At 40.8% G+C, this 21,009-nt stretch overlaps 1 protein-coding gene across 1 annotated transcript in view; it reads right to left on the bottom strand.

Annotated features, from left to right (window-relative positions):
* IGF2BP3 (insulin like growth factor 2 mRNA binding protein 3) overlaps nt 1-20,566 on the bottom strand; it is a 117,904-nt gene extending 97,338 nt beyond the window's left edge. Inside the window, exons 1-2 of the mRNA XM_075587128.1 lie at nt 19,971-20,566; nt 18,127-18,187 (exon numbers count right to left, since the gene is read on the bottom strand). Coding sequence (XP_075443243.1) covers nt 18,127-18,187; nt 19,971-20,145 — 236 coding nt within the window. The 5' untranslated portion in view covers nt 20,146-20,566. The remainder of the gene's footprint in view (nt 1-18,126; nt 18,188-19,970) is intronic.
* Nucleotides 20,567-21,009: the final 443 nt, after the last annotated feature.

The following is a 21,009-nucleotide window of genomic DNA, read 5'->3' as shown; positions in this document are numbered from 1 at the left end:
GATTCTCTCGTGTGCTTTCATGTTCCATGCACTAAAGAGCAGAGGTGCTCAAACTTTTTTTTGCCTGCGCCCCCTGCCTGCTCTCCCCCCCCCCCCCCTGCACCTTTTCTCCAGCGTTTTCTGATGTCACTGCGTCATTTGATGCTGCGTTGCGCCGCCAGAAGCCACTGGAGACAAGATAAAGGGACTTCGATTGTAAGCTCTTTGGAGCAGGGACTCCTTTTCCTAAATGTTACTTTTATGTCAGAAGCACTTATTCCTATGATCTGCCATTTGTATTATTTGTTATTTATATGATTTTCACGTGTATTACTGCTGTGAAGCGCTATGTACATTAATGGTGCTATATAAATAAAGACAGACACACCCCATTTCATGTAATTGTTGTGGGTTAGAGCGTGGTGCCTCTAAGCTCTTTGCCCCCCCCAGAAAGTCACGCCGCAGCACCACCCTCCCCCCTCCAGTTTGTGCACACATGCACTACAGCACAATACCCTTACATGTATAATAGAGTAAGCAAATAACTCGAGGATGATGGCTGCTCTATGATCTAATAAGAACTATTGCACGGACTACAGATGAAGTTATTATTATTGGAGATGTTAACGATTACTATGGGTGTTCTTCATTAAAACGTGATCGTGCTATGAACAGCACTATCAATTAAGTCAATGCGAGTTTCTGTGGTATTGGGACCTGAACAGCACTTTCCATTTAATAAATAACACCATAAAAATAATTTGTATTTTCACCCCAAAAAGGCTACATATAAAACAGGCCAGTAAATCAACAGTGGGGGGGGAATAGGACGAAGACGAGGACAATACAACAGCAGTGTAAACCAGTTCACAGCATGCCCAAAAGTTAAAGATTTAGTAACAACAGTACTAGTAATGGTACCTATTCAAGGAAGCCTATCTGGCATGCCCCTTAACATCCAATTCCCCCATACACTATAGGGACCAGCTATTCGGCTGGACCAAATCTGCACACTACGCAACATCCCCCTCTCAAACCTTAATGGGATCAGCTGTGTGGCTGGACCATACTCCATCCCACAATGAGCAGCCACTTTACCTTCTGTTTCAATGTTGCCCCTTATTCCCTCTAGATTGTAAACTCTCAGGAGCAGGGCCCTCACTACCTTCTGTATCTGTTTGTAACTCTTTGTCACTATCAAAATATCTGTACCCACTTTGTGCTGTGCTGTAGAATAGGTCAGTGCATTATTTAAAAAACAAAACACACATACTCCCCTTCGAAAATCAATAGATTTTAGAAATTGGAGCAGAAAAAAAAAAATGTAAAACAAGTTAGGTGAACAATACTTTAAGAACACTGTTTATTTTGGATTAAGGGATTTTATTTTTACAATAATTACAAGATGCAACCCATTTTATTCAATTACATAAGCAAACAAAGACCGGTTACCTTGAAGACATACTTGAACCATGCATATTTTAAAGAAATATGTTATCTTCACAACAGTACATTTTAAACACTGATTCATAGCAGGAATTACATTATTTACACTAGTCCCCCATGTTGCAAAATGTGCTTGTGGCATAAATTTGCTGCCCATAATCTGATTATACCACAGGAGTGCATTGTTTTAAATAGAATGAAATCCATATGAAAATAAAAAAATTAAAAAAAAGTGTCCCTTTCAGATTTATATGCCATCCAATAAACTAAATAAATATTTTCTTTGGTTTTAAAGAGGAAACTAAAAACTAAAGTGGGCCATTCCCCTTCAACATTGCCGCCTAGCAAATTTCCCCAAAGTGACAAAACCAGTGGCCTCACCAAGGTGCACCTGGACATCCAAGAGTAAGTGATCTGGATGGACATAATGGATCTCGCTACATTTTGAAGATAATTTATCATTCCAACTAAATGAAGACCAGAGGGGGGGGGGGGGGAAACCTCAGAAGCCACCCCCAGTGTGGTAGTCTCATAACAAATGTATTTATACAATCAAGATATACATTTTTCAGTCCACATTATGTTCCTGGAAAATGTCTTATTTCTAATGATAATTTAGGGGGAAATATACCGCTCATGTAAATATACATTTCGGAGAGAAAGTAATTTGCCCAAATACAGAGGGCACGTGTCCCCATCTGCAACCCGACCCACAACATGTTTAGAAGGCTTTTACATGTCAGCAAACATCATTCTTTTTCAGGGTGTGATATCTGCTGGACCAACAAGAGAAACTAACACAGGAATCTGCTTCAGATATTGGATCAGAAAAGCCTTTGTGCAGATTGACCAACAAATGCATCACAATCAAACTCACACACAGTTTAGTTCGACAGAACATTTATAGCTATCAAATTCAGAGTCAGATCAAGCCCTTTACAACCAACCATTTCATCTCTGGTGTCCCAAATGTAATTCCTGGTCACTCCCATGCCTTAAGTTAATGACAGAGGGTCAAACATTTTTAAGCAATGTTCCTACTGTTTTTGCTGCAGTTGACGTAAAAAAATAATAATGTTTTCATCAGGCATTTTTTTTTTTTAAATCTTGTTCAACAGTTAAGATCTATTGGCACATGCAATGATTTTTTTAGCAGCATTAAAATGCAACCCTTGAAACTTCTAATAAAAAAAAATAATTGATCTCAACATTGAGAACAGAATATAAAAACAAAAATAGAAATGTTGAAGTTGGTTTTGCACCCTAACGTAGAAAATAAACAAATATACAGGTGTTGAAAGAAAGGTACAGATAAACTGCAACAAAAAGCGTGCAGTAAAATGCAACACGTTTCAATAGTTAGTGTCATGTACCTCTTAAAATAGACGCTTGATATTTCGCAATCTGCCTGCGATATGTTTTACAACTTTACACTAAAGACCTCAGCTGCCAAGCACATCTCCGTGCAAAGCGCTGCTCGTCCCGCTGGCACTCAATGGGTTAAGGCGCACTTAGGATGAGATTCTGATAAGGGGCATCGGTGCTCAATCCTGCGTTAAACTGCCATTGACCGGAAAGGCAGTTAACGCAGGATCACGCCGATATCCCCTATCCTCCCGTGAAGGATTGTATGCTGCCTAGTGCAGTCATATTCTGCCAATGCAAAAAACACAAAAAGTCAATAAAAATGGAATTATACATAACTAACCTAGCAAGACCAGAAATCAAATACAAATGAGGGCGATTCCTGCTCTGTTCGATGAGAAATACGCCACTCTCAAACAGAGCAAGAGGATCACGCACAGCACAAGTATAACACACATTTAGTACCATAAGGGTTAGCAACTACTGTAGGTCTGCATTAGCTGGTAACAAGTCCGTCTAGGACAGGGCACGGTGCTAAAAGATGTAGATCAAAAGCAATTCGAGCACAATAGTTGTGCACCAAATACCAAATTAGAGTCCTTATTAGGTACAATGTTCCTATGCAGAGACATTCACGTGGACAGATCATGTCATTATACATATAAAAACAATATATGTATAATATAGAATATATGTCATCCATTGCTTTCTATGACATGCCAAATAAACTAATCCTACAGTAGTAACAAAAAAATTATTATTAATAATAATAATAATAATAATAATAATAATAATAATAATAATAATAATAATAATAATAATAATAATAATAATAATAATAATAATAATAATAATAATAATAATGGTTAACCCTCCTGATCAATATTTTTGCAATTTCCCATTAAGCATAAAACGCATTTTATGCAGAAAATCCTTATTTCCTAGGAGAAAGGGCAGCCAATGTTCCTACAAACATGCCCGTCTCTTGAGTGAAACACCAAATTAAAGGTCTAGTTAAAAGCCGGCATCAACAAAGTGGGTTTTTTGTATGCTGGATTGAACCTTTAAAAAATATATTAGTTTACAAAAAAAAAATGAACCATTACTGAATTTAAGGAAACTATTTTCAGTTGTGCTGATTACAGACATAAGACTAAATGATAGCCTAGTAAACGTCAGAGTGCCCGTGGGGGGGAACCAAAAGAACACCAACACCTCACAATGGCAGGGCCATAGTAACAAGCTGTAGCCCAAATGTTGTGCCCACCACCTAGTTCCATTTGGTCAAAAAAGGCTGAATCTAAACTAAAAATTGCATCCATCAGGACGGTGACTCCTATTTCTTACAGTAGACGCGTGGCGGCGATCTGCCAATCACCTCCGCGGTTTGCATTCGCGCACCCCATAATCTCTTGCTGCGAGCCATGTGATGGGCTCTGGTGAAGGGTTTTGCCTTATTACAAATTAAAAGCCTTCGTTTAAGCAGCACAGCCATGTGTCTGTGTTATGGGCGCCTTCTGTTTAAAGCACAGATGTAGACCTGAAATAACACTTTGCTGCTCAAAAAGGGACACTGGTGCATAGCAGGGTCCCCTGGCAGTAAAGGGGTTAAATTCCTCACGTGCTCAGATTTCCCAATAAAATACTCCTCGTATGTTGCTCATATAGCTCAGTGTCTGTGTGTTCTTAAAATTATTAAAAATAAATAAAAAAAACAAATGACACTGTCCAACTTATTTTTTTTATGTAAAACAAATAAGTGAATAATAAGCGGAGATGGCAAATACAGACTATTACAATTTACACTTTGGGAGATGATAGAAAGTGGTTGGGAGAGGAAGCTGTACCACCTGCCCACACAACTGGTAGGCAATCCCCCCAAAATTATTTCAAGCACTGTACATATAGATCTTCAAAAATCAGAAAATCAATAGGATGGATATACTCAATACAAATAGAGCGAAGAATAGCAAACGAGGGGGGGGATGGAGCTGGAACAATTAGCTCACATGTAGCAAGAGGAGCCTACAATGCATTGCTCTGCAGAACTTCACTTTCACAGGCTGCTCAAGCCCAAGCTGAAAGGCTCGCACCGAGATTACTAGAAGACCGGATGGCCCCGCACGTGGGACATGCATGGCCTAGAAAAGTGAACGATCAGAGCTAAAGATGTATTTGTGGGTGGACTGATGCTTTTTAAAAGGCGTCTGGTAATCAAATATGTGGAATAAAAATACCCACCTTCATTACTACCCTTGGGCAGTTTGCTTTTGAGCTATTTTGATCTACGACTATAATTACTATTTCCCAGTAACACAGTAATTTGACCAAGATAGGATATATATAACACACACACACACACACACTTTAACTACTGCAAATTAATGAGGGGAACTTTGATTTAAACAAAAAACAAGCTTTCAGCCTCTTACTACTTAATAAGACTCCAATACACAAGACAGCAATGCATTGCAGCCAAGTGGTTGCTTCTTAAAACTCAGGCCAGTCCCCCGCTGCAGCGCCAGCAACAAGAAATGACCCTCAATGGGGCCGGGCCCGCTTGCTGCCCGCCGCGTTTTGCGAACCGATTTCCCTGAAGACAGGAAATCTGTGCTCACAACTCGCGACGGAGCACTGGCCACGCCCCCGGCAGTTCAGCCAATGAGGGCGAACCTGCTGGGTGATGCCATGGTCACGCCCCTGCAAGAGGTCACTGCAGACCGGGAATCTCTGCTGCACGTGCCGCCAGCTTGGCAGGCGCGTAGAGCCGACACCGGGGCCTCAGAGAGGCCATCAAGCAAAATAATACAAAAATAAGCCATTACAAGCAAAGAAAAGGCAATAAATAGAACTCACAATAGAGTTAGAACCAACTGAACTTGCCACATCCCAAAAATATTTTCTTACCCAGTGTGAGAAAAGCTTGTTAGATTGGGAAGTGTAAGAAATCAGCAAAATATATCCGCACACATCTAAAAATTATTAATTAATATGTGAAAATGTGTTTCCAAAGCTCGTTAGGAACTAAAACAAACTCAAAAAGTAATTCCCCCCGCAAAAAACAACGTCATAACAGAACAGTTTATATTGTGCCGAAATTTTATTGACATTTATTATATATATATATATATATACACACACACACACACACACACTTGGTTTTTGCTTAGTTTTAAGTGCTTATTTCACTCGCGTGGCAACTGCATTCTTCATGTGTGCAGGAAGCGGCCATTTTAATTTAACGGAGGAACATGGAACATGGAAATGATAACTCCAGAATGCAGCCACAGGATTGTTTAAATGGTGGCATTGCTAAATACAGCTGCAGGTGTACTTCACAAATGGTAAAAAGGAAACGTGCTCAGTAGGAGGATTGCAACTTTAAAAAGTGCAGCCCACCTGATTTTATGAATCAGTGCTTCTCACAACGCGCTTCCTAAAGCACTGGCCACTGGAAGTTGTACGTATTAAAAAATAAATAAATAAAAAAAACAAGTACCAGCACCAGATTTGCCGGCAATGGGTTTTCTTGCCCCAGGAAACTGCTGACGCAGGGTATAGGAGGAGAGAATCACTGCTTTAAAATATTTTGTTAGTGGGGTGGAGGGGGTTGGCGGTTCCTTAAAAATGTTGCTGCCAGGGGGCGGGTAGTGTGTGTGTGTAAGTGATGTGTGCAGAGGTATGCAATGGAGACCGTCTTCAAGGTGAAATTGAAATAAGGCTTTATTGCGCCTGTCCCTTTTAACACAGCAAAACATATGAAAACAACAAACGCCTATCCCTGTTTATGGGCTAACTTACTTCCCCAGTCCCTTTCTCCAGGGCTGGAGGGATAATCCCATTACCACCCTATTCCTCAAAGTCTCACGAGATACCTTAAATCAGGTGGCCCTTCATGTCAGTCTCTGGTAGGTTCCTGTGTCCCCTGTGTCCAGGAATATAGGTATTTGAGTGTCTTGATCTCAGCAGAGCCTTTCTGCTCAAGACCCCTTTCCTCTTGTCAGCACCCTTGTGTACTGAGGACAATCTCCTTCCTGTTTATGGGAACAGGCTTTTTCACAGAGCTGTGGATAGGCAGGTGGAGTGGTTGATTGCAGGTGTGCAATTAACCAGCACACTGCTGGATTAGAGGCAAGCCTGTTAACAAGGATAAGACCCTGTTACAGTGTGGCTGGCCCATTGGCAGTGAAAGGGTTAATCTGCTAGTGTTCCAGAGAGGCTTGCTTTTAAAGTTATGAAACTCTTTAAGTGGATGGCCTTTCATCTCAGAGGTACTGTAATACAGATGAACCCAGAGTAAAAATAAATAAATGTGCATCTGAATAGGTAGCTCAACACATGTACAATGGGTTCTGCTCCCCCAGGTAAGCATTACAGGCACATCTCTTCCTGGTCCTGGCCTGGTGCAGTCTGCACAATGAACGGAGTGTCCCCACCCCCCTTATTAGTACATGAAACGCCAGCACTCTAAAAGAGGTTAACGAGGCAGCACTATTGCTGTAACCATTATGTATGAACCCTGAAATGGATCAGTATATAGGTGTTTGTACAGTATGTAGCAGCCAGCTTATTAGGAGCTTGGAGAGGCCTTTAAATAATTACTAAAAACAAAAATTATTTGAGCAAAAAAAGGTAACCAAGGCCCTTTTTATTCAACATTTCAAGGGGATCAGCACTTTTCCCTTCATCATGGAGAAAGAACCCCAAAAAACTGGACTAAAAGTCTATATCAGATCTCCTATAAATGTTTTTTCACTGCTAAGAACGCAACACGTCAGTTTAGGATAAACAATTTAATTCATTTCCCTGGTGTGGGATTTTACGTTGATGGGGATTTTCATTGCATTTCCTGCATAGAAGATAGGATGCATTAACCAAATCAGCGTACCACCATGTGTAACACTGTTTCACAGTGATCATTTTATTTTGTGGCACTATCCTGTTCCCAGCTACCAATAGCAGGTCACAATGAAGGAGCCTGCAATATTTTAAAGCATCAGACAAGCTTTCACTTTCACTTTGTATCTACAACTACTTTCAAAGGCTTCCATTAAAAGGATATTACACCTAGGGTGACAAAAAAAACAAAAAAACAAGTGTGTCATATTCACAAGTCAGGAAAAGAAGGATCCAATGCTCTACGGTTTAGATTATAATGTGAATTTACAACGTTTCGACTAATAGGTCTTTCTTGACAAGGCAATTGCGAAAGACCTATTGGTCGAAACGTTGTGTGGCACAAATAAATTAGCATTATAATCTAAACCGTAGAGTGTTGCATCCTTCTTTTCCTGAGTATTGCCAAGGAATTACTCCGACAGGTACTCCTTGAACCAGCAGCACCGGTAGACTGTATGTATTTATATTTTTTCATTGTGGTGTGCAGCATACTCTTTTATTTACATTCATATTCACAAGTGCCTCGTGACGGCCATCTTCAAATATTATTCACCAAACACCGACAGCCATTACCGTGAATGCTCTTTAAAACACTCCATAAAGGCTGCTAGGGTTTAGTGAATAACCCCTCTTTGCTTCCTTCAGGATGAGCACAGCACCATTGCCTCCTGTCAACATGTAACCCACAGAAAACAACTCCCATTGGACTAAAGCTGGGGCAGTAAAGCAATTAGACCACATCATTCATCCCAAATCTTCTAGGAGGTGCAACCATGCCCAAAATAAACTCAACTAAAAACCTAAGAAGAGCACAAGTACTACAGCACATAAGCACTCAACTAAACAGGGTACGAGCCCAGAAAACTTGCCCCTGCAAGGCTGGAGATAAGCTGAAGTGACACTGCCAACACACAAAGGCAGCAGAGATCTCCACACATTACTTATCCCATTGACATAAAAGGTCCAGAGGAAATTTGGTGGGATAACTAGAAAGACTGTGGCGTACCTGATAAATATACCAATGAAAGGCTCGATGTTAGGGGGTTCAATGTATGTCATTTTTGTAGCCCTCGTTGTGCGGGCGCAGCCTCACCTTGCACCCCAACGTTTAATGCCAAGAGGGAGAAGATAAAGTTATGTGCTTTAGCAAATCTACCAAGACACAGGGACCCCAATGGATCAGAATATATGTTGTATTTCTGGAGCGATGTTTGTAACGGTACACAGCAGCAACTCACGCACCAATATCAATGCCGAATACGGACACCGGAGGAAATGCATAGAGCCTTATTAGGATTAAAACAGCCATGGTCAAAAATAAATAAATAAAAATGTTTAAACAATGGGAACTGCACCTATAGCCAATATTTAACATTTATGTATACATGTAACACACACACACACACACACACACACACACACACACACACACACACACACACACAGGAAATCTGCTCTTTCAAATTACATGGGGAGGGAAGGGAATGTAAATGTGCAAGTATATGGAATATAGATATTCCAAGCAGATGCTGCACCTCTGGAAGGGGTTAAAATTTGATACCAGTAATTAAAACATAGGTCATTCATTGACTGCATCATGCTTGGGGAAACCCTGTATAAGATTCATTGGTGCACTTGAGTGATTTTATTTCTTTTTTTTCTTTTTATGTACCATAAGTTAAGAAATGTTTACATTGCTTTTCGGCTCACATTTCCATAGCTATTTAAAACAGTGGATATATATATATATATATATATATATATATATATATATATATATATATATATATATATATATATATATATATATATATATATATATATATATATATATATATATATATATATATACACACTTTTTTTCTATTGTAAACAGTATTTTACACCCGTGTTGCTCTTAACAGTTACCTTTTTTAGTGTACTGCATTTTCCTGTGTCCCATAACCCCTGCAAAAATGTAAATCTATATATATTTATTTTTGCGAGCCCGTTTTCCACAGTGAGTCGCAAATCCTTTGTTAGTGATTTACAGGATGTTTTTGACATGTGAATCCTAATGTCTGGATTTAAAAATGGAATATGTTTAATTGGAACAACAGGTAATGAAACGTATTGCTCTGTGGCTGGTTTAGAGACACTGAAGAATTAGGTTTGTGTGTCAGTCAGCATAATATAATAAAACAATGCATCGCCTCAAGAACGTTCTAGGTAGGTATGGAAGTACCAATATGTTACTTTACAAGTCACAGAAACCCCTACGTGGGCAATATTTCAGCATGACTAACATCGCAACAAGAAAAGGCAACAGTCAATATTTACACTTTATTATTTGCAGTGTTGCCATTAGTGGGAGTATCATTTTGGGGGTTGCTGCGCTTATAATTTGTCTGTTGGCAACTATGTATCATTTTCATTTATCAAGCCCCAACAGTGTACGCAGGGCTTCACTAAATTACAATACCGGGAAAATAAAAAAAACACAGAACACAAGGTATAAGAGCAACAAGTAAATGATGAAGGCAAAGGCAGAGCCTTCCCCAAAGAGCTGACATTCTGCAAATCCTCCTTTCTTTCAGGTAAACAGATATGAAGCCTCACAAGAGAGAGCTCCCCAACAGGTACCAAGACTGTCCCATGCTCCCAAACGGCAAGAACCTGGAGCGTGGAATTGCAAAAAAAAAATAAATAAACCTACCATCATTAAGGGGGTTGCTGCCTCTTTACTTTCCTAACCAGTGTATGACCCCGAAAGCTGCTTAACAAGATTTAGAGATCTCTTAACCCCTGCGCTTTGCAAAGCGTTGCTGGTCCCTCAGGCAGGGAAGGGGTTCAAGATTACAGATGTCATGATAAACAGATCATGATTGGGGAAACCCTGTATAAGATTCATTGGTTCACTTGAGCGATTTAATGTCTTTTTTTTTTCTCATGTCCCATAAGTGATGAAATGTTAACACCTTTGCAAATGTGGGCCCAATCTTCGACCTTCTGTGCTGAAGCAGGGATATCCTGAAAACCTGACCTGTTGGTAGCTCTTGAGGGCTGGAGTTGGCTACACCTGGGCTATACAATATCCCCTTATATAAAACACTTATAGGGATATATATATAAAGTTCCCCCACTGAAAATAGTATTTTGTAGCATAGTTCTCAATTGAAAGGTCACTACATATTTATTTGTTTACATTTTTGGATTTGAAAGAATAAAAATGAGCAGTTTTAATTTAAAAAAAATTTTTTAAAATAAAGACAGAGGCCCAAGTTGAAGTTATTCTTCTGTTCGTAAAGTACAGGTGCCATTTAACCCACCAGATACACGTACGTGTGTGTGTGTGTGTGTGTGTGTGTGTGTGTGTGTGTGTGTGTGTGTCTCACATTTGCCATGCTGTGGTAGATAAAAGGGCCAGGACTGGCCCCCATACCTTGAAGATCATACAATGAAATTAGAATATCTAGGGCAGGGGTGGTCAACTCCAATACTCAAGGGCCACCAACAGAGATACAATTCTGACAGCCATCTATGCTGAAGCAGGAATATCCTGAAAACCTGACCCGTTCGTTGGTGGCCCCTGAGGACTGGAGTTGGCCACCCCTTACCTAGAGTGTTGCTGTAAAAGTATTTGCTGACACAGAGCTGACAGTGGATTATGAACACTAGCCTCATGCTTCAAGATCACTGCTGGCAGTGGTGCAGACAATGCTCCAACAACCAGCATAGGGATGTTTTCCGGTCTTTCTTCTCTGTGCTGCAATTCATGGAATCAAAGAGGAACTGCGGAAATTCAATAAAATGTGAACGCATTGCTAACTATCAACAATAGAGGTCGGACAGGAGGCAAAGATCAGCGACATGTTGCACTTCCAGCCATATTTATTGCAACCTGCATTCATAACCAATTACTTTGTTTTATGGTTTATAAATCAAATCTGACCGATTCCGCTAGTTTGTTTGTACACTGTCCTTAATGTTATACTAACCATTAGGTTAGAAAGCAGCTTATTCAGAAATGTTGCTGAAAGACCAATAATAAAGTGCAGACATTAATTAAATATGACTTGATGGGAGTTGTATCCATCTTTTATATATTTGATGTGCATATTATATTCATTCTTATAGATGTAATCTTTTGTTACCAGCGAATAAAAAGGTAAAAAGGCATGTCAATATGTGTTGCATGTAAAAAAAATAAAGTTGAAAATTAAGCCTTAGAAAATGAAACATTTATTTTTTTTCTGTCTCTATACAGCAGTAAGAAATAAAAAAAATCCTCCACGGGGAGCCCTGTATATATTTGATTGTTTTCACTTCACATGTAAACCAGAATAAATTCTTACCCCAAATAGTACAGACTTGTATGATCAGCTACAGTCAAATACCTAAAACTACCAAGAGTAGTGAGAAGGACTAGTATGTAGGCTAAGAAAATAGCATTAAAAAGAGCTCTCACTACAGAAAGGACAGGGATAGGGGGAACTAGACAAAAACTTCAATACATTTAAACTTCAACCCAGCATTTCTAGTAGAGGAGACAGCCAATCAGAAGGGTACCTGCAATGTATGAATTATTCCCGTTACCCGATTTGAAAGCAATAAGCTTTTTTTGGAGGGTGGATTGGGTGGTAAACACATGTAAATAGGAACTGTATAAAAAGAAATCCATCTCCAACAAGACTTCCCCAATGCAAGAATATACAAGAACAAGATTGGCCTGAATTGCTACATTAAAAGTTTGTTTACGCACACTGGGGCAATATCTAAGGAACGAGTTGTCGTTTTGAAAGGTTACGAAGAGGTCCAGTACACAATATTTTACATGAAATTAAAAACGTTACACTTTCCCCAAGTTACCAAAAAAATATAACGCAAAAGGCAGTGTCATTTTCAATTTGTGCTCAATATGTATTGAAGCGGATAAATGTAAATTACAAGTAAACAAAATGTAGCTATGTTCTGCACAACTTCCAATCTGTTAAAAATAAAAAAACATCTAACATGAATAGGTGCAGTTACACTTTCTAAAATATACTGAAGTTGCAAGGAAGTAAAAGCAGGAAACACTGGTGCAATTTAACATTTGATTCACATCAGTGGCCATTTTTTTTTTATTATTATTTTACAGCAACACTTTTCTGAAACAGAAAGACTTCCTGAATTAAATTAAATGGCAAATGGGACAAAATATTTAAGTGGTGTTAAAGGACATTTTCCCTCAAGCAACAACTACTCAGCTTGTATTATCAATGTTTGTAGAGAGACTAATCTTTGTAGCCTTTCTAAAAGTTTGCATACCATTTTAGGAGGGGATTTAGGTTTTAGTGTCACTGGTTATTAAATATGCATAGGATGCAAAGTAATTAAGATGTATACATAGATTTATTTGCCAATCACAGTATTAAGCAGCACGTTGAACAAAATATTTAAGAGGGAAAAAATGAATAGTATTGAGGCTTTAATCATACTTTAAAAACAAAACAGGGAAAACTAATAATGTTTCCTGTGCTCATATTTTTCTAATATATATTTCATCTACCAATGTGGGAATTTCCACAACAACAAAACCTCAAACCTTACAAAGCATATATCTAGTAAATATATTTCCCACCAAAACAGCTGAATTGGCCATTTACTCACTAAGAGCTGGAGAGGCCTGTGAGACACAAATATATAAAACAGGGGAGAGGGGGAGGGGGAAAAGGCACATTTAATCGTTATTCAAACACTAGATGAATGCAAGTTGAATATTTAACCTCACTTACATATGAAAGCGCATATTAACTTGTAGCTACACCTCACTGTTTTTGTCACAAAGGAGAGAGAAAGAAGAAGGTGTCAGGTAGCAAGATTTACTCACCAGAAATATTTGACAATTGAGTAACAGGAGTTAGATCACTGTGGTAGGAAAATGATCTCAGAAAGCTTTCAGAAAGGCATGTACAACGTGCAACCCTCAGGTGGGCCGTGCCTGCTACCCACCAACCCCCCCAACCACGCTAAAGTGCCCATCACACAAGTGACATCAATTCGATTTGCATAATCAGATTGCAGCATGTACATTGCCCTACAGGATACCAGCTGCTTTGGTATCATAGCACAAAAGTACTTGAGCAAATGAAATGGGCCAACATATTGCTTGTATATATGTATACATCTAACAAATGACAAGGGTAAAGAGATATAGATATATAAAATATATATAATATAGATAGATATACATACACAAACACACACACACACACACACACTATATCTATATCTAAAAATAAACAAAATATGTATGGTAAACCTACCCAGCCTTGAAAATTGCAAAGCCAGAACAACCAACCTCACACTGATGAGACCCATTATGGTTGAAAACATGTCTGTGAGTGGTTTGACTGGCTTTGCATCTAATCGCATGCTGTGCTTAAAAGCTGTGTGAACAGCAGAGCATTTGCTTATATGGGTTCCATGTAAAAATGGGATTTCAAGCAAAAGATGACGCAGTGTGTGCTCATTTGCATGTCATGTCCTAGAATCCCTTGCTGCATTGGAAGCACTGTATGCAAGGTGATAATGATTGAAAGGCAGGGTTGCAGACCTGTCCAAGGCCTCAGCCATGGTTTCTGCTGGCGAGCGGAGGCGCGCTGAGGCTGAGGGAAAGCGGATGCTTTCCCTGGCCTTAGAGCGCACCGTCCGTGAGCGTGTCGGCGGGTGGGCCAGTGACGTCACGGAGCTGGTTCGCCCTCATTGGGCGAACCGCTCACGTGACCGGCCCTGCGCTCCGGCAAGCGGGGAAAATGTAAGATTTTCCTAGGACCTATGCTTCTGCGCGCCCCTACGCTCTCATTGCGGCTGTAGGGGCTCAGTGCCGAGCGGAAGCGCGCCTCCGCCCGCAAGCACTATCCATGGACGCGGCCTAAGACATGTAAATGTGCTCACAAGTCAAATTCTTTATTGGCTATATGCTAACCGCAGAGGTTTTTTGTCACCCACCATAACGTAAAATGTGTATGGAAAACACACACCACACACACTCTCTAAAAAAAAAAAAAAAAAATTTAAAGTGTGGCTGAAACAAAAGAATGTTTCCAGTTATATCTGAACAGCTTTCTGTGAACACTTAGGAGGAACTGAAATAATATGCTGGGCTGTAATGGTCTCCATGATTCATCCAGGCCTAAAAATCTGAGAGAGAAATAAAACTGCATTCCTATGACATTCTCTGGAGCCTTCAGCAGTGTAATCAGGAACCAACACTGGACTTGAGTCATGTTCCACTGCACGCCCCTCCCCCGTCCAGCCACCTTCCTTCCTCTATCAGGGAAACCTTGACCAGGCCCCCTTTTCAATAGCAAATGTTCTTTGATGCTTCAATAAGCCTTCCACAAAACCATATTCCCAACCTGCCTTTCACAGCAGGTATAAAAGGTCATTCGAGCAATGTGGGAGTGCACACATCAGATCTCCAAAGTCCCAACATGGGTTGGAATGCAGTGACTGCTGGGCCTAAGAATTTTACTTTGCATAACAAATCAAGCACACTTTACAATGATTGGTCTCCTGGACTCCGCTCAACTTTATGGCAACCCTAACTGACACCACCTCTTGACCTTCCTTTACGTGAGGAGGATATGGATTACTATTTCCCATCCCCCTCCCCCAGCCCCATAATGCATAGCTTGAACAGTCTGTGAAAGAATCAAACTAATGAGGGGAAGGGGGAGGGGACATTGGTGCATTCACAAACACTCATGGTATGAGACTGTTTCAAAAACGCTCAAATCTACACAAACACACAAAAAAAAATAGATATATATCTATATACACACACTTCATTCATTCATTAAGTTTTAACCAACCATGACTTCATCAAGAAGCAAAACCACCATGCCCTCCTAAGTAAAAAAAAAAACAAAACAAAAAAAAACCACATACTAAAAACGGAAGATGTCGCCGAGGAGGCCCCATTGAAAAATGAACCTTAGGTTTTCAACATACCAAAAGACTGGGTGGGCTCTGACTGGGTACACATTTACCCTACAAGCCCTGAACAAAGACCTTACCTACCACCCACACCTGGGTTACCTCCACCAGCAAAGAAGCTGTTTGGAGAACTTATAGGAACAAAGACAATATCATGAATGGACTCTTACCAACAAAAAAAAATCCACCCTCCTAAATAATGTGTCACCTAAAAATACGCAACTCAAAGAGTTCAATCCCGTGCATTTTTGCATCTTGAATTTAAAAAGCCAACCCCAAACTACAAAGGCTACCCTTGCAGGGGTAAACGGAGTAAGAAGAATGCATACTTAAGGCTTTAAAAGTCCCACTTAAAATTGACAGTTTACTTTATAAAACCAAAAACCATGTTCTGCTTAAAATGTAAAGCAGCGCAAGTCAATTCTACTAATGTTAGCAAATTTATCATTTTAAACAAGCTACAAAATATGAACTGTCCTCTGCTTTTGCATATAAAAGTTTCTCACTTACAGGTTTAGAGAGTGCGAAAAAGTATATATATATATATATATATATATAAATATATATATATATATATATATATATATATATATATATATATATATATATATATATATATATATATATATATATATATATATATACACACACACACACACACACACACACACACACACACACACACATACATATATATATTTTCACACACACACACAGCATTTTCTCCTCATTATTGCTACACAAAAATCACTGCAGAAACTTTCATTTTTAGTTTATCCTGCCTTTTTGTTTTGCATTTCTAGATACACACCCTTATGAATGACTAGTTTGTAACTTTGATGCTTCCACTCTACACAAATGTAGAAAAACTATTGCCTTCTAAAATGAATCATGCAAAAGTATAACTAAAATGAATGAACATTTTTAGGTCACCAGAAATGGTCTTAAAAAGACAACTGCAATAAGCATGTTGTGTACTTACCACCCGAACATTTATTTAAAATTGGGGTTCAGTGGCAAATACGTGCAATTATTTTTTCTGATAAAAACCTGTTCTTTTTTTAATCCTAATTCACAGAATTAGTAAAACACATGTAATGTGAAGGTGGGAGGTAAATATGGAACAAGTCTGTCACGATTCTTCATTGTAAAAGAATCAAGTTTAACACAGAAAAAGCATGTATATGGAACTTTATAGGGAATATACTGCAGCCACCCACCATATATACAAACATTTGTTTAATAACAAACACAAAATGAAACTATGTCCTCTAATTGATCTCCAATGTAACAAATGTTTCTCAGTTCTTACACTCCCATAAAAACGGTTAAAAAAAAACAAAACAGGGATGATACCAGCAACACTGCAAACAAAGTATTTATTTTTGATACTGTTCCCATTTCATTTGTGTCCTTTCATGTATTTAAAACAAACAAAAAAAAAAACAATTGTAATGATTTGTGTGTCAGTCTTTTTACATGGGATATTTGGGAAAATGCTATAGAATGCTATGCTGCGGGGGAAGGGGGTGGATTGAAAAGAAAACTCATGGGAAGAAAAGCCTTCCCCAGTTGGGCCTCAAAATGGCAGCACGTTGTACGTGAGGCCCAGGGCCCAGCAGAGCAGGCCGCCGCGAAGCAGCACGCACAGCATGGGGGCAGGGGGGCGGAAACCACCGTGTATCTGCTGCTGGGGCTGCAACTTTTGAATTGCAAAAACACCGCACATTTGCATTTAAAGTAAATGATCATGCATTTAGATTTAAAATTCCTTAGTCACAGTTAAATCTGGCACTGGGGGGAGGGGGCAACAACAACAGCATGGGATTCAACCGGCCAGTGGCGAGAGAAACGTGCATTCAAAGAGCATGTGCAGAAGGAAGATTGAGCGGGTCACGTGTTTGACCTTTACCCCACAAGGGGCCGCAACGCATTGTTATAGGGAGGCGCAGAATGCCAGCGCAACAACATGCACCATCTTATTCATCCCAAGTACCGACCACATTATTTAAGTGTGTATAATAATAATAATTATATACACACACACACACACACACACATATATATATATATACACACATATATACACACACACACACACACACACACACATACATATATACATACATACACATATACATACGCACAGTCACTTTGCCACTGTATCCGCGTTTAAAACCAAAAAAACGTGAGTCTGCCCATGTAATCTTTGCAACAGTGTCGACTCGGGATTTGTTGCACAACATACACTGGTTTTCAGAACCATTTAGATCAAACCATTAAAAAATAAAAACAAATCCACGAAAGAATAAAAAAATAAAACCTGTCAAATGGGCTGCAACACTTACTGGGCAAAGAGTTGTAGGCCCCTGTGACAGAGAGAGGGATTTATTGGGGGGGGGGGGGGGAGAATAAGCCATTGTTGACTGCACCCCATTCGTGAACTTTCAAAATGAAATTAAATGGTTTGTTTACCTCTGCCTTTTGGGCACTGAATGTTCAACTTCTATAACTTTGCCATGCAGTTCCACTTTCCCTGCAAATAAAACACAGATACAAGCAGGGTTAGAGATGGGAGTATATTCCAAGCTGGGTATTTAGGGAGGCCCGGTGACACCCACCACCCCCGCTGTGTGGCAAGAGGAAGATGCAGAGATGCAACATGTTTCCATTCAACAGGGAGGGTGTAACTACAATGTGCATCGACCCCCACAACCTGAATAATGTATCAGAGAAATTACAAATACATACAATGTGCGAGTGATGAGCTCAGGGATATTGAATGGGGGGGGGGGGGGGGGGGGGGGGGGGGGAGAGAGAGAACATAGTTTCATTTTGAGGAGGAAGTGGTATGTAGTGTGAGATCAGCGGGGCAATAATAAATCATGGATACCAGAAAGGGGCGATCATTGGTTATAAGGAGGAGGAATGAGAGGTCGGATAGTGTGCAGCTCAGGCAGGCTCAGCGTGGAGCTCAGGGCGCTGCTCCTCCGCTGCTCCCGGGCAGTGTAGTGTATACATTACACAAACCCAAGCACCAAGACGTGAGCTGGTGAGCTAGTGGATCCTCGTGATCCAGTCATGTGTGTTCACACGAGCTGCGTGGCCACACCGTTTTATGAATGAGCCCCACACTTTGCAGGATGTGCATCACTTTGCTGCTGCTGCTGCTCCCACCACCACCAGCCCTCTGCTGCTCCCACCACCACCAGCCCTCTGCTGCTCCCACCACCACCAGCCCTCTGCTGCTCCCACCCTCAGCAGCCCCTACACGCACACTGCACAAACATGCTGCTCAGGGTAACCAGCGCAGGTTTGGCTGCACATATACAGTTTTCTGGCCTGTGATCTGTAGGATCCACGTTAGGACGAAGTGTGTGTTTAAAGGGACGCAAACGCTGCCTGCACGCCTTCCCTTCACATGGGGTGCTAGGAGTTGATGTCACTTGGCATGGTGGGTACAGATAAGGGACACACACAAAGGGGAAGCTGAAGGCGTCGTAGTTGTGTAACCCGCTTAAAAAGAAGGAGCAGCCCACCCTACAGAGAGATGGAGAGCACAACAAGCTTCTTCAGTACGGGGGCAAGAAGCAGCAGCGCGGTTTTATTTATAAGCTGTACTTTTAACACAGTGCCACTAATATGAGCCACTACCCACGCCAGTTTAACATATTCGGAGGGGTGGTGGGGATAATGGCAAAAGGAAATGGCATTGGATAATTTGGTGTCCCTTTCCAGGTCTCTGTATCCCACGGGGCTACGCTCCTTCTAGAGGGGATCGTGGAAAGCCCCTGTGCACCATGCCGATATATCGCCAAAAACCCACTGAGGGTGTGTGCCAGGGGGCAGCGATACACAAGAGGCCAGGAGGTGGAAAGGGTCAGGGGCACCAAAATAAAGATACATGCAAACACCCCACACCACCAGTCCCCCACTTCCACGTTCATATCCGCTAGCGTGTGGTCCATTAAACACGGGGAGGCTACGGCCAGAAAACACAAGAGGGACTGCAGGGAGGGGGGGGGGGGTGGACACCCATCTCCTACATTTTATTTATGGGGGCGTGGGGGGTAGAAGGTCAATTGTTTATTTCCTTATGAATATCAATCAACGTGGGTTTATTTCCTTATGATCAAACAACGGGGGTGGGGGGGGGGTGCAGTGCAAGCAAGGGCCGAAATGCTTGCCCATTGTGCTGTGATCTTTAAATGCCCCTCTCCTGCAAGTCACCAAAGTTGGGCGCCAGGGTTCCATAGACAGGAGCAGCTGGTGCAGAGCCCGGGACTCCCCGCGCCCTCACTCCCCCCTCAATGCATTACCTGAGAGGGTGTCGATGGCCTTCATAGCCCAGTTCTCATCTGGACAGTCCACAAACGCGTATCCAGTCTTGACCAGAAACTGGCCGGTGAAGGGGATCTTGGACTCCTTGAAGAGACTTTCCAAATCCGGGGGGCTCACGTTTTCGCTGAGGTTTCCAATATACAGCTTGTTCATTTTAAAATAAAAAAAAAAAATTAAAAATTAAATTAAAAAAAAAAAACAATAATAAAAAAAAAAAATCCCCCAACCTTGGTACTGTTTGCAAAGAAAAAAAAAAAAGGGAAGATGGCAAACGTGGTAAGAGAAACCAGTCAATCAGATCTGTAGTCGCTGCTGGACTAACAAGATAGAGCTGGAAGGGGGGTGGGGGAAATGAGAGATATTTGGGTTGTTATCCGGATGTGCAGGGAAAACCCCCCCCACCCCAGCTTTTTTGAGTAAGGATGGCGGGCTCAGAAAGAAAAAGGAGGCGGAAAAAAAAAAACTACTTTTTGTCTTCCCCCCAAATGCCTTTGGCAGGCAGACTGTGAAAATGTCACACTACGTTAATGCAGGCGCCGCCTCTCAATAAAAACCCAGAGCAAGAGAAGAGGGGGGGGGGAAATAAAAAAAATAAAAAAAAACACTTTAATATTCCGGTTTTTTCAATGAGCCACGTGTTCAAACTACAAATCAACTTCTCACGTGAGGAATCCCAGCTCCTCAATTAGATAGTATATATTTTTTGGGGGGGGGAAGAGAAGGTTAAGGAAAAAAAAAAAAAAAGTGAGGGAGGAGGGGGTGGGGGAGAGAGATTGGGTAGAGAGAGATTGGGTAGAGGAACAAGGGAAAAGAGGGGAGGAGAATATAAGAAGGAAAAAAAAAAAAGACGACAGGGCAAGTTTGGATGGGGGTGGGTTGGTGAGTGCTTGTGGGAGTGAGGGGTGATGCGCTTATGGGAGCGGTGCTCTGCAGGAAGAAAGTGTGTTACTCTATCTAATAATATTATAAGTGGCAAGCTGAATGCAAAGCTCCTGTTACCCCGGGTAGGATTTCCGT

Source organism: Ascaphus truei, chromosome 2, assembly GCF_040206685.1.
Source record: "Ascaphus truei isolate aAscTru1 chromosome 2, aAscTru1.hap1, whole genome shotgun sequence".
NCBI classification, from domain to species: Eukaryota; Metazoa; Chordata; class Amphibia; order Anura; family Ascaphidae; genus Ascaphus; species Ascaphus truei.
Note: the sequence above shows the minus strand (reverse complement) of the source record. Positions and strands in the feature narration are given on the sequence as shown.